General features: G+C 46.6%; 1 protein-coding gene across 2 annotated transcripts in view; it reads left to right on the top strand.

The window, feature by feature from the left end:
* Positions 1-13,279, top strand: part of LOC132399552 (SH2 domain-containing adapter protein E-like) — an 80,919-nt gene extending 67,640 nt beyond the window's left edge. Inside the window, exons 4-6 of one of the 2 annotated variants that reach the window (XM_059980032.1) lie at positions 767-929; positions 4,165-4,284; positions 9,276-13,279. In XM_059980032.1, the coding sequence (XP_059836015.1) occupies positions 767-929; positions 4,165-4,284; positions 9,276-9,462 (470 nt within the window). In that variant the 3' untranslated portion in view covers positions 9,463-13,279. Of the gene's footprint in view, positions 1-766; positions 930-1,168; positions 2,110-4,164; positions 4,285-9,275 lie in introns of those variants that run through there. The other variant, XM_059980033.1, reaches the window with a different exon arrangement.
* The last annotated feature ends 1,927 nt before the right edge of the window (positions 13,280-15,206 follow it).

Here is a 15,206-nt window from a genome sequence, read left to right as displayed (position 1 = left end):
TAGAGGTATACAAAATTATGAGAAGTATAGATAGGATGAATGCAAGCAGGCTATTTTACCGTGAGCCTAGAACTAGAGGTCATAGGTTAAGGGTGAAAAGTGAAATACTTAAGGGAACTTCTTCACTCAGAGGTTGGTGTGAATGTGTAAAAAGCTGCCAGTACACATAGTGGATGTGGGCTCATTTAAGGACTATTTGGGGGAGGGGGGAGGGCTATGGTCCAGTTGCAGGTCAATAGGACTAGGAAGAATAATAATACAGCATGCAAGAATGAGAGGAGATCTTATGGAAATATATAACATTAGGAAAGGGATAGATAAGATAGAGGCAGGAAAGTTGTTCCCACTGGTGGGTGAGACTAGAACTAGGAGATGTAGCCTCAAGATTCAGGGGAGTAAATTTAGGATGGAGATGAGGAAATGCTTTTCCCAGAGAGTGGTGAATCTGTGGAATTCTCTGCCCAATGAGGTGGTGGAGGCTGCCTCAGTAAATATATTTAAGACAAGGTTTGGATAGATTTTTACATTGTAGGGGGATTAAGGGTTATGGGGAAAAGGCAGGTTGGTGGAGATGAGTCCATGGCCAGATCAGCCGTGATCTTATTGAATGGCGGAGCAGTTCCATGGACCAGATGGCCGACTCCTGCTCCTATCTCTTATGTTCTTAAATGGGCCAAAAGGCCTTTTGCTGTGCTTTAGCACACTATGGCTCTAAGCTACTCTTCTGACTAATAATGTTCCCACTTCCTGTGCATTGTGCCCTTAGTCCAGTTTGACTCGGCAGAAAGAGCTTCTCCACCGAAAGAGGAAAGAGTCAAGCATCACAACAGGCAGCCGAGCTGGACTCAGAAGGTCCCCAAGCAGCAGAGCACAGAGAGCAGTGAGACGGGAGAGAAGGTGGATCCGACCATTCCTCTCGAAAAACAAGTGTAAGTTCCTCTGTCTCTCCAGATCCCCAATCGTGTGCTTCCTCACTACGTCGGAATCAGGCTTCATATCACCGGTGTGTGTCGTGAAATTCATTGTTTTGCGGCAGCAGTACATTGCTCTTCATAATAGTAAAAACTATAAATTATGATAAGTTTTTATAAAAAAAAGAAAATTAAATTAATGCAAACATAGAAGAAAAAGTACAGAGGTAATGTTCATGGGTTCATTGTCCATTTAGAAATCTGATGGCGGAGGGGAAGAAGCTGTTCCTGAAGAGTTGAATGTGTGTTTTCAGGCTCCTGTGCTTCCTCCTTGATGGTGGCAAAAAGGAAAGGGTATGTTCTGGGTGACGGGGGTCCTTTAATGATGGATGCTGCCTTCTTGAGGCATCACCTTTTGAAGGTGTTCTCGATGCTGGGGAGGTTCGTGCCCGTGATGGAGCTGGCTGAGTTTACAACTTTCTGCATCTTTTTCTGATCCTGTGCAGTGGCTGTTCCACACCAGACAGTGATGTGAACAGTCAGAATGCTCTGCAGGCTATATCTGTAGAAAGCTGTGAGCGTCTTTGCTGACATACGACCTCTCCTCCAACTCCTAATGAAGCATAGTCACTGTCTTGCCTCCTTTATAATTGCACCGATGTGTTGTGCCCAGGAGAGATCCTCAGAGATGTTGACGCCCAGGAACTTCAATCTGCTCACCCTTTCTACTTTTGATCCCTCAAGGAGGGATGGAGGATTTCCCTCAATTTCCCTCCTTGAAGCCCACAATCAATTCCTTGATCTTACTGACATTGAGTGAAGATTGTTGCTGTGACACCCCTCAACCAGCCAATCTATCTTGCTCCTGTATGCCACTTCGACAGCATCCGAAATTCTTCCAATAACAGTTGAGTCATTGGCAAATTAATAGATGGTATTTGAGCTGGCTGTGCCTAGCCACCCAGTTGTGTGCCCATTAAGACTGCGGCTGACATTTTGTCTACTTTCTTGATCTCCATATCCTGGCATTCATACTTGATCCTTAAATATACTTGATCATTTAGCCTATGAGACAGAGAAATCCAAAGAGTCTGCCCATCCTTAGGCTGCGAACCCCCAGCACCAGGATTTACAAGCAGAGGAAACAACAAACACGAGGAAATCTGGAGATGCTGGAAACTCAAGCAACACACACAAAATGCTGGTGGAACGCAGCAGGCCAGGCAGCATCTATAGGGAGAAGCACTGTTGCCGAGACCCTTTGTCAGGACAAACTGAAAGGAAAGATAGTAAGAGATTTGAAAGTAGGAGGGGGAGGGGGAAATGGGAAATGATAGGAGAAGACCGGAGGGGGAGGGGTGAAGCTAAGAGCTGGAAAGATGATTGGCGAAAGTGATACAGAGCTGGAGAAGGGAAAGGATCATGGGATGGGAGGCTTAGGGAGAAAGAAAGGGGGAGGGGAGCACCAGAGGGAGATGGAGAACATCTGGGCAGAGAGAAAAAGGAGGGGAGGGGAACCAAATATATCAGGGATGGGGTAAGGAGGGGAGGAGGGGCATTAACAGAAGTTAGAGAAGTCAATGTTCATCCCATCAGGTTGGAGGCTACCCAGCCGGTATATAAGGTGTTGTTCCTCCAACCTGAGTGTGGCTTCATCTTGACAGTAGAGGAGGCCATGGATAGACATATCAGAATGGGAATGGGACGTGGAATTAAAATGTGTGACCCGGACCCAGACCCACTATTACAGCCATATATCCTTCCTTGACACACATTTTAATTCCACGTCCCATTCTACTTTCAAATCTCTTACTACCTTTCCTGGCCTGCTGCGTTCCACCAGCATTTGTGTGTGTTGTTAGAGGAAACAAGAGCTTGGTTAATGCTTGCTTCAGACCTTCTACCTTCTCGTTCCGCTGAACCTTGGCGAGAGGAAGCTCTGCCCATGAGCGTAACCCTCCCAGAAAACAATCGAGTGAACCTTCTCTGCATGGTCACCTTGTACTCGAACATACAACAGGCCTTTCGGCCCATCATGCCATGCTGACCTAATCAAGATCAATCTAACCCTTCCCTCCTCAACTTTCCTTCTATCCTTGTGCCTATCTGAGAGTCTCTTCGAGCTCCCTAATATATCTGCCTCTACCACCACCCCTGTGGTAGGGTATTCCGTGCACCCACCGTCCTCTGTGAGAGAAAAAAACCTATCTCAGACATTCTGACAGACTTTCCTCCTAACGCCTTAAAACTATGCCCCTCGTTTCTATTCTGGGAAACGGTCTCTGGCTTGTCACTTTATCAGTGACTCTTATCATGTTACGCACCCCTGTCCAGTCACCTCTCATCCTCCTCCTCTCCAAAGAGAAAAGCCCTAGCTCGCTCAACCTATCTCCATAAGACCTGCTTCTCTAATCCACAAATCTCCTCTGCCCCCATGCTGTATAAACCTACTCCACCATCAGTTTAACCCTTTCCTCCTACATAGCTCATAACCTGCCGCTTTTCTGTCACCCACGTGCCTGTCTGAGTGGGAGTCTCTCTAACGTATCTCCCTCGACCATTATTCTGGTCCATCCACCTCTCTCCGTGTCAAAACCTCTGGCATCATCGTTGCCTTCCCAACGAGCAACGATCAATGTTATTCCCCGTGGCCTGTTGGTGCAACATGCAACATCCAACAATTTTAAGAATAAATAACAACATAAACTTTCAAATTAGAGGTTAAAGTTCAGATATGGAATAAAACGTGCGTAAATGCCAGCAAGTATTTACAATGTAAACAGCATTATGAAACATGGTTTACTGCGTTTACGGTGATGGGGTAGAGGGGTGTTAGGGGGGCTAACTAGATCGGTTGATCAGATTAACTGCCTGGAGGAAGAAATTGTTAAGATGCTATGAAGTTTTTGTTTCCAGAAGGGAGATTTAGGAAAAGGCAGTTTGCTGGATGGGGAATGTCCGTAATGATTTTCTCTGCCCATTTCTTTGTCCTGGACGCATACAAATCCTGCAGGAATGGTAGACTGCAGCCAGTGAACTTCTTCAACTGTAGTTTGCTGTAGTTTCCATGTATTGTGAGAGAAGAGGTGGGTCTTGTATTAGCCACTGCCACCCTAGGAGAATGCCTCTGGCTATCCACTCTATAAATGCCTCCTATCATCTTGTACACCTCTATCGGGTCACTATAAACGAGAAAAAGCCGAGAGCCCTGAGCCTCACCCAGATTTAACCAGACTCTCAATTTTCTCCACAGCTGGTATCATGGTCCCATCACCCGGCTGGAAGCAGAATTGCGTCTGCAGGCCTGTAAGGAGGCCAGTTACTTGGTACGAAACAGTGAGTCAGGAAACAGCAAGTATTCACTTGCCTTAAAGTAAGTATTGGTGAGGCTGTAAGCTTGGCTGCGTCCTAACCTGGCTTGGAATTTTGAAATTGTTTTGTTCTCTTTCATGTCCTCTGAGTTCCTAGATAGTGTTGGAAGTCCAGCTGGTCAGAGCTGCCCTGATAAGTCAGCGGTGTAACCAGGCGTAGGAGGAAAGTTTAAAGTTCCAAGTTAATTCAAACTACGTACTTGTCACCACATATGATTCATTTTCTTGTACAGGAAAATAAATACAATATAATTTATAAAAACTATGAATAACAAGTCAGACAAACAACCGATGTGTGAAAGAAGACAAATTGCGCACATTATAAAACAAACAAATAAATTGTCAGGTCCTTGAAAGTGAGTCTGTGGGTCATGGGATCAGTTCATAGTTGAGGTGAGTGGCTGTAGGGTAATAACTGGTGGTATTCTGACGGGTTGGGACCTGAGGCTCCTGTGCCTCCTGCCTGATAGTAGTAGTGAGAAGGGAGGGTGGCCTGGATGCTGCTTTCTTGCGGCAGAGCTCCTGGTAAATGTGCTCAGCGGTGGGGAGGGAGGGCTTTTCTTCTGATGGACTGGGCTGTGTCCATCACTTTCTGTAGACCTTTCTATTCCTGGTGAATCCATACCAGGGGTCAGTGGTGGTGGGCGTTGCTGAGGATCATTAGATGTAGAGATCACCCAGGTCCCTCAAACCTGTCCCAACATTTAACGTGCACTCTCGTGTGCCCTATCTACAGTTACAGCACAATTAGTTCCATGCTTTCATAAATGCTTTATCCAGTAAAGGAGAGTATTTACTTTACCAGTCCATGAACTGGGAGGTTCATAGCATCTCAACTACACCAATCTTGTATAAATCTCATTTAATTCCTCTCACCTTCAACTCAATGAGCACCCAGTTCGATTGGTCATCTGCACACCAAGAGCCGATTGACCTACGGACCTTTGGTCTTGGTGACTTCTCCACTCTTTTGTGCTGGTGTGCTTTGAGCCCTCCACCAATGCAATACCTCAGCTCTCTTCAGTCAAATTTCATTTCCTGGTGTGGTCCAGAGCTGTTGAACAGTACAGGCTCTTCGGCCACGATGGTATGTCAACTGTTTAACATACTCCAAGATCAACCTAACCTTTCTTTCCCACAGAGCCCTCTATTTTTCTCATAACTCTTAGACAGGTACATGGATGATAGAAAAATGGAATGCTATGGAGGAGGAAAGGGTTATAATGATCTGGAGTAGGTATTAAGGTTCCTAAGTCGTTCAAACATAGGAACAGAATTAAGTCATCTGGGTTTTTTTTTAATAAGATATGATGGATAAACAGGAATAGGGTACTAGGATGGCCAAAGAAGGAAGGATAAAGTGTAGATTAGTGTGAGTGTGAGAGTGAGTGAGAGAGAGAGAGAGAACGAGAATGGGTGAAGGAATTTAGAATGTAAGTCTATCGTCTGAGCCACACTCCGGAGCAGAAGGTGGCGGTAATGCACCATTAAGCTGAGTGCCAACCGCGGTGAAACAAGAAGGAGGGAGGATTTTCTCTACCATTCCATCATGGCTGATTTATTATCTCTCTCAACTCCATTCTGCTGTCTTCTCCCCGTGACCTTTAATGCCCTTACCAATCAAGAACCTATCAACCTCTGCTTTAAATTACTCAGTGACGGCCTCCACAGCTGCCTATGGCAATGAATTCCATGGATTCAGCACTCTCTGTCTAAATAAATTCCTCCTCATCTCTGTTCTAAATGGACATCCTTTTATTCTGAGGTTGTACCCTATAGTCCTAGAATCACCCATTATAGGGAATATCTTCCCCACGTTCACTCTTTCTAGGTTTTCAATAGGTTTCAATGAGTGTTCCCCACATTCTTCTAAATTCCAGTAAGTACAGGTCCAGAGCCATTAAATGGTCCTCATATGTTAACCATTTCATTCCTGGAATCATTCTCGTGAACCTCCTCTGGACTCTCTCCAATGCCACCACATCTTTTCTCAGACAAATGACCCTAAACTGCTCACAGTGCTCCATCTGCCACTTTTTTCCCCATTCTCCAAACTTGTCTAAGTCCTTCTGAAATCTCCCTGCTTCCTCAACACCACCTGCAGTTCTACACCTATGTTTGTATCAGCTGCAAAACTGGCCACAAAACCATCAATTCCATCATAAAACTGTTGGCATACAATGTGAAAAGTAGTGGTCTCAATACTGAGTCTGCAGAACACCACTAGTCACTGGCAGCCAATCAGAATTAAACTATTACATGCCCTTTCTTTTGCTTTTATGTCGGCTTTGATTTCCCACGTCAGCCACAGTTGCATCGTCCTGCCTTTAGAATACTACTTCAGCTTTGGGTTGTATCTATCCTGTGCCTTCCAATTGTCTCCCAGGAACTCCAGCCATTTCTGTTCTACCATCATCCTTGCTAATGTTCCCTTCCAATCAACTTTGGCCAGATTACCTCTCATGCCTCTGTAATTCCCTTTATTCCACTTGATTCATCTAACATATTCTTCTCCCTATTAAGCTGCAGGGTGAATTCTATCATATCTCTCCTGAGGTAACCTTTACCTGCGGCTCCCTAATCAAATCTAGTTCACCCAATCCAGAATTGTTTTTCCCCTAGTGGGCTCAACCACAAACTGCTATGGAATAGAAAGCATATAGTAGGCATTCTAGAAATTCCTTCTCTTTGGATCCAGCACCACCTAATTTTCCCAATCTATCTACCTATTGAAATCTCCCGTGATTATCGTAAAATTGCCTTTTCGAGACGCATTTTCTATCTCCCATTGTATTTGTATCTCATATCCCGGCTACAATGCGAAAGCCTGTATGTAACCCCCATCAGGGTCTTCTTACCCTTGCAGTTTCTTCACTCGACCCACTACTATCTTACATCTTCCAGTCCTATGTCACCTCTTTTTAAAGACTTGATTTCAATTTTCACCAACAGAGCCATGCCACCCCCTCTACCTACCTGCTTGTCCTTTCAATACAACGTGTATCCTTGGATATCTAGCTCTCAACTATGACCTCATTTCAGCCATGACCCAGTCATATCCACAACCTGCCAGACTCTAACTGAGCTACAAGACCTTATTCCATATACCACGTGCGTTCAAATATAACACCCTTCAATACGTCACCCTTTTCCACGTTGTCCCCAAGCTGCACTGTAATTCATTCTACTGACTGCAAATTTGCCCTATCATCTGCCTGTCCTTTCTAGCAGTCTCACTACACACTGCATCTACTGTGTACCAACTGCCCCATCCTCAGCCCTATCACTCAGCTTCCCATCCCCTTGCCAAATTAATTCAAACCCTCCCCAACAATTGTAGCTGAGCAGCCCACAGTGTATTGGTCCCCCTCGGGTTCAGGTGTAATCCGTCCTGTTTGTGGAGGTCATACTTTCCCTGGAAAATGATCCAGAATTCTGAAACCCTGGCCCCTGCCAAGTGATCCTGATCTTACCCTCAGTGGCACATAGCACAGGCAGCAATCCAGAGAACACTGCCTTGGAGGTCCTGCCTTACCCAACTCCCTGTATTCTCTTCTCAGTACCTCCTCCCCTTCTCCTGTCTATGTCGTTGATATCAATAAGTATGATGACTCCCGACTGCTCACCCTCCCCCTTTAGAATGCTGTGGATCCGATCCAAGATGTCCCTGATCCTGGCATCAGGGAGGCAAAATACCCTTTGTGTTTCCCACAGAATCTCGTGTCTACTCCTCAAACTATCACCACTGCAGTCCTCTTCTCCCCGTTTCCCTTCTGAACCTCAGAGCCAGACCCAGTGCCAGAGTCCTGGTCACTGTGGCTGCTCACTAGTAGGGCATTTTCGCCCCCAGAAGGATCCAAAGCAGTAAGGGGAATGGCTACAGGGGTATTCTGCTCAGGACGTGGCCGCCCATTCCCTTTCCCTCTCCTGACAGTCATGTAAGTGCCTGTCTCCTGCAGCTTATAGGTGATGGCCTCCCTGTAGCTCCTATCTATCACCTCGTCAGTCTCCCGTATGAGCTGGAGGTCATCAAGCTGCAGTTCCAGATCCTTAGCACAGTCTCCGAGTGCACCTTGGGTTATCAGGGAGACTGGAGGTCTCCCAAGTTCCCACATCTCACACAAGCAACATACCACTACCTCCAGATCCATTCTTGCTGCACTAGCTACGTACCTACAAAGAAAGAGAGGAAACAAACTTATTGGAAGCATACTTGGGGCCTCTGCCCGTGTCTGCCTCAGCCTGTTCTCACCAACGTGTTGAGCCAAAGCCTCCCACTCAGACACTGGCCCACATCATTAGTACTGGGTTGGTCCAACATCATGGGCTTGTACTGTGCTGTGCTCTATGTTCTTTTTCTATGAGAGTCTCTCAAATGTCTCTAATGTAGGTGGAGGGGTGTTCCACGCACCTACCACTTACTGCTCGTTACGCTGCTGTCATGAAGGTCTTCCATCGGTGTCTGTCCTCGCCCATTTTCTCTAATGTGCCCCAGGTGTTGTTCAGGGTCCTCATGTCTGCCTCTACTGTACGATGCCATCTTGTCTTTGGTCTCCCGCATTTCCTCCACCATCCAGAAACCTGTTCCGGTCCTGGTCAGGGCTTTCTTCACCGTGTCAGCAGCTTCCTCTCAATTCTCACGACTGGCAGCCGTGCAAGTCCCGGCTGGAGACACAAGAATACTGATGTAGAAGGATTCTTCATTGCTGTTTCACTTTTGTTTGACCAGTCAGGGTTGTTTAGCCCTGGAGAACCTGGAAGACCAGTGGGCCACTCTTAATTTGGTCTCTTCCCTTTGACCTGTTTGGCATGGATGACCCTACCAAGGGCCAAAGTAATCCCTGACTCCGGCCAACATAGCCCTGCAGGTCACGGAGGCCTGCAAGCCTCCGAACCACGATAAGGTTGTGGTCCTCTTGCTGTTTTTGTATCAACTACGGAACGATCTCCTGACGCTGCTAACACACTCTCTGCTCTTCTCATCTGTTCACAGGACGAGCCAGGGATGCGTGCACATCATCTTGGCCCAGACCAAAGACAATAAATACACGCTGAATCAGAACAGTGCCCTCTTCAACAGTATCCCAGAGGTAGTCCTGTACTATGGCACTGAGAAGCTTCCGTTCAAGGACGCGGAGCACATGTCTCTCCTTTACCCTGTACAAAACAAGCAGCAGTAACTCGTGAAGACAGGCTGGCGATGAGGGAACACTCCATCTGTAAGACTATCAGTGTCCTCCCAACCATCTCCAACTGGCAGAGAGAGAGAGAGAGGGGTGAAGCAAGGGGGGAGGAGTAAGTACTGCACAACACAGTTAATATGTATGACAGAGAGCTTCCAATATCAAGAACAGGTACCGGCTGAGAAACATCAGTTACATGAATCACATGCAGTAGAGGCAAGTGTCTCAAAGGATATCTGTAGAACTAATCTTCGACCGCAGTGATGTGGAAATTGATCGCAAGCCCAGTGAGTATCAGTTAAACTGAGACAGGTGCGCCTGAAAAGAGAAAGTGGACACGTGGGGTCCAGGCTGTTTCACCACGGGCCCTGCCTTTATACCAAGCCCAAAGGGATGGGTTGACGATCTGCCATTTTCAGTTACCTGGATGTGAAGTGGATCTACAGTGTCATCAGATACATCACTTTGGTCTGCAGACAGCAGACTCGTTTGGCGGCTGCGTCGAGGACTACAGTCCAGTCGCACAAATACAAACGGCAATTAGACACAGGCTCTCGAAACACTATAGAACACATTTCACTCCACCTGTGAAATCTTTACTGGGCACAGAGGAAGCTGTTGTTCAGGGGACTTCAGAATATTTGATGTGACAGCATAGAGCACCCTTACCGTTGTACAGTATCTAACCTGCTGTATCTATGATCAATGTCCAACATGTGCTGAACCTGCCATGGGAGTTAGTGATGGGACCGTGTAATGGGAGCTTTGCAAACACAAGTGATGCTGCAGCTGCTGAGTAGTACATGCAAAATGCTGAAGGAATTCAGCAGGTCAGGCAGCAACTATAGAGAGGAATAAAGAGACAAGGTTTCAGGCCAAGACCCTTTATCAGGATGTTATGGCAACTGTTTAACCTACTCCAAGATCAATCTAATCCTTCCCTTCTACCCCACCCTCCACTTTTCCTTCTCCCACATGCCTATCTTAAATGCCCCTAATACATCTGCCTCTGCCACCAGCCCTGGCAGCGTGTGCTGTGCACCCACTGCCCTACACAGCTGCATTTTTTGTATCAACTGCAAAATGGTGCTGATGAAGGGACCTTCGTCTCGGCCCAGAATGTCGACTTCTTTATTCCTCTTCATTAACACTGCCTGAGCTGCTGAGTTCCTCCGGCAGAAGGAGGAGACCCTGTTCACGCCATCTCTCTCCTGGAGGGAGCAGCATAGAGGGAACCTTATTATGTCTGACCTGTGTTGTCACTGAGATGGGACAGTAAAGAGTGAGCTTTACACTGTGCCGAACCCCGGGAGTGTGAGATGGGACAGTAAAGAGTGAGCTTTACACTGTGCCGAACCCCGGGAGTGTGAGATGGGACAGTAAAGAGTGAGCTTTACTCTGTGCCGAACCCCGGGAGTGTGAGATGGGACAGTAAAGAGTGAGCTTTACACTGTGCCGAACCCCGGGAGTGTGAGATGGGACAGTAAAGAGTGAGCTTTACACTGGGCCGAACCCCGGGAGTGTGAGATGGGACAGTAAAGAGTGAGCTTTACACTGGGCCGAACCCCGGGAGTGTGAGATGGGACAGTAAAGAGTGAGCTTTACACTGTGCCGAACCCCGGGAGTGTGAGATGGGACAGTAAAGAGTGAGCTTTACTCTGTGCTGAACCCCGGGAGTGTGAGATGGGACAGTAAAGAGTGAGCTTTACACTGGGCCGAAACCCAGGAGTGTGAGATGGGACAGTAAAGAGTGAGCTTTACACTGTGCCGAACCCCGGGAGTGTGAGATGGGACAGTAAAGAGTGAACTTTACACTGTGCTGAACCCCGGGAGTGTGAGATGGGACAGTAAAGAGTGAGCTTTACTCTGTGCCGAACCCCGGGAGTGTGAGATGGGACAGTAAAGAGTGAGCTTTACACTGGGCCGAACCCCGGGAGTGTGAGATGGGACAGTAAAGAGTGAGCTTTACACTGGGCCGAAACCCGGGAGTGTGAGATGGGACAGTAAAGAGTGAGCTTTACTCTGTGCCGAACCCCGGGAGTGTGAGATGGGACAGTAAAGAGTGAGCCTTACTCTGGGCCGAACCCCGGGAGTGTGAGATGGGACAGTAAAGAGTGAGCCTTACTCTGGGCCGAACCCCGGGAGTGTGAGATGGGACAGTAAAGAGTGAGCTTTACTCTGTGCCGAACCCCGGGAGTGTGAGATGGGACAGTAAAGAGTGAGCTTTACACTGGGCCGAAACCCGGGAGTGTGAGATGGGACAGTAAAGAGTGAGCTTTACACTGGGCCGAACCCCGGGAGTGTGAGATGGGACAGTAAAGAGTGAGCTTTACTCTGTGCCGAACCCCGGGAGTGTGAGATGGGACAGTAAAGAGTGAACTTTACACTGGGCCGAAACCCGGGAGTGTGAGATGGGACAGTAAAGAGTGAGCTTTACTCTGTGCCGAACCCCGGGAGTGTGAGATGGGATGGCATAAATGGAATTTTATACCATCTCTAACCCATGCACACCAAACCATGGGAATGTTTTAAAAACAAGAGATTCTGCAGATGCTGGAAATCCAGAGTAATACACACAAAAATCTGGAGAGATCTCAGCAGGTCAGGCAGCATCTATGGAAATGAATAAACAGTCAATGTTTTCAACTGAGACCTTTCATCAGGACATGCGAATGTTCCAATTAGAACGAGGTAAAAAAAGCTTCCTTTACATAATCACGTCACATACTAATTTGTGCAGGGAATGCTCTAACGTTCACCAGGAAGGATTCTCAATCCTCAGAAAATAACCCTCAGGTTATAGAGCAAAGGAAATTACTCTTCACAGTGGTTGCTGCATTTCACCGTACAAATTGTTTTGAAGAATTTAAATCAACACACACACACAAGATGCTGGAGGAACTCAGCAGGCCAGGCAGCATCTATGGAAATGAATAAACAGTCGACATTCCAGGCTGAGAACTTTCATCAGGAAGAATTTACCATTGCAAAAGGCTTGCTGAAGCACATGCACTGTCTTGTTCCTGATTTGTTTTGGTCTCACTTGTAAAACAGTCCTCGTGTTTTTGTTGGTAAAGACAATTATCTGATCTGTGTACAGAATCAGAATTAATAGGTCGTGAAATTTACAGTTTTGCGGCAGCAGTACATTGCAATACATAAGAATAAAAATTGTAAATTACAGTAATTCTATATATAAAAACTTAAATTAAAATTAGTGCAAAAGAGACAAAAAAAGTAGTGAAGGAGTGTTCATGGGTTCACTGTCCATTCAGAAACCGGATAGCAGAGGGGAAGAAGCTGTTCCTGAATCACTGAGTGTGTGTCTTCAAACTTCTGTACCTCCTCACTGATGGTAACAATGAGATGAGGACATGTCCTGGGCAGTGGGGGTCCTTAATGATGGATGCTGCCTTTTTGAGGCATCGCTCCTTGAAGATGTCCTGGATGCTGGGGAGGCAAGTGCCCGTGATGGAGCTGACCGAGTTTGCAGTTCACACCTTTTGCTGGTGGAACATGACTGTGGGCAGTAACAGATGGTGAGGTGTCTTTATTGAATTGTATTCTGTGATAAGCGGTGATAATGGGATTTTTTTCACTGCTTGAAGAAACTGTTATATCCTGTTCCTGCAATATGCCTCAATTAAAAACACTTGATGAAATGAGAAACTTGTAATCCTGTTGTACCCGCGAGATAGGGGCCGTTGTTTGATTTTGTCATCGTCTGCCCCACAGAACCGAGTATCTTCTGAATCCACTACATTCATAATCTGAGAATGGAGCCGGATGCAGAGGCCTCCGGGAGGGGGCGGAAGAGGTTCAGCAGGAGGCTGCCTGGATTGGAGAGAACTAGCTAGAAGCAGAAGTGGGCTGAACGGCGGAGGGGAGATTATGAGGGGCACAAAGAGAGAAGATAGTTTGAGTCCTTTTTCCCCAGGATAGAAATGTTAAATACTAAAGGGCATCAGTGTAAGGTGAGAGGATGTAAGAGAATGAACAGTGACTTTATGGAAATGTTTACTATCATGAGAGGCAAAGATAAAGTGGATGGTAACAGTCTTTTTCATTGATTCATCATTATCACCATCATGCGCCGTGTCGTATGACAGGTGATTGTGGCTTTTTGACCATGATAGTTCTTGGGAAATTCTTCTGCAGAACTGGTTTGCCATTGCCTTCTTCTGGGCAGTGTCTTTACAAGGTGGGTGGCCCCCGCCATTGTCAATACTCTTCAGAGACTGCGTAACCAGGACTTGTGATCACCCTGCTCAGGGTGGGGGAGGGGTGTTAAGCAGGTGCTACACCTCGCCCAAGGGTGACCTGCAGAGGGAAGGAGCGTCTTACGGCTCTTTTGGTAGAGACTTATCTCCACCCCGCCACCAGATTCCCAGTTTAGGGGAGTCTAAGACTGTGGGCTATCAGTTTAGGGTAAGATTTTAAATGGGGCAACTTCTTCACACAGAGGGTGTGAGTGTATGGAATGAGCTGCCAGAGGAAGCGATTAAAGCAGGTACATTGTGTTGCTTAATAAGCACACGGAGAGTTGGGACAGGGAGACATGGGCCAAATCCAGGAAATTGGGACTAACTGGTTGGGTGGCATTGACTGGCTGGGCTGAAGGGCCTGTATTAGTTTAACTACATTTTCCTATAGCCGGGAGACCAAGTGCAGCATCACCAATATTACACAACTGTAATATAACGTCCCAATTTCTCTACTCAATAAACAGGAATTCTGCGGATGCTGGAAATCAAAATGCTGGAGGAACTTAGCAGGTCAGGCAACATCTATGGAAATGAACTAATAGTCAATGTTATGGGCCAAGACCCTTCTTTAGGGCCTGAAGGAGGGTCTCAGCCCGAAATGTCGACTGTTTGTTAGTTTAGATGCTGCCTGACCTGCTGAGTTCCTCCAGCATTTCCGGTTGCTTCTATACTCAATACCTTGACTGCTGAAGGTCAGTGTGCTAAATGCCTTTTTCACCACCTGTGAACCCGTGATGCCACTTTCAACAAACCATGTCAATCTCCCCCAGTAACTCAGGCCCTCCAGCCTGGGAGATTCTGGTAAATCTTTTTCTTTCCAGACTAATCGCATCTTTCCCCATAAAGAGAAAACCTACGCCACACATGGTTGCCGGCCGGTGGTGCAGTGGCATCAGCACTGGACTTCAAAGCAGATGGTCCTGGGTTCAAACCCAGCTGGGTCCTATCATGTGGAAGAAAGGCCTGGCTATCTACTTTCTATCAATTCAACAACACTACACAGTACTCCCAGCTCAGCCCCAACAATAACTTATTCAACTGCAGCATAATGTCCCAAATATAACAAGTGCCTTAACTAATGAAGGCCGTGAGCTAAACAGCTTTTTCATGAGGTACCATCTCCGACAAACCAGGCACTTCTACTCCCAAGCCCCCGTTGTATTCCTCTCCAAAGTGCCCTGCCGTACATAGTTTAAGTCCTATACTGGCTTGGACTTTGCAAAGTGCATCAGCTCATATTTATCTGTATAGAAATCCACTTGCCACTCCTCTGCCCACTTCCCGAGCTAGCCAAGATCCGTCTGTGATCTACGATAATCTTCTTCACCATCAACACCACTTCCTAACTTTATGTCTCCCACAATCTTACTGATTAATCATGATTCACTTCTAGATTATTAGGATCTATTCTACAGCTAATAGATAGCATTCCAAATAGCATTCTATTGGGAATATATTCTACAAATAGTGGCTTAA

This window comes from Hypanus sabinus, chromosome 9, assembly GCF_030144855.1.
Source record: "Hypanus sabinus isolate sHypSab1 chromosome 9, sHypSab1.hap1, whole genome shotgun sequence".
NCBI classification, from domain to species: Eukaryota; Metazoa; Chordata; class Chondrichthyes; order Myliobatiformes; family Dasyatidae; genus Hypanus; species Hypanus sabinus.
Note: the sequence above shows the minus strand (reverse complement) of the source record. Positions and strands in the feature narration are given on the sequence as shown.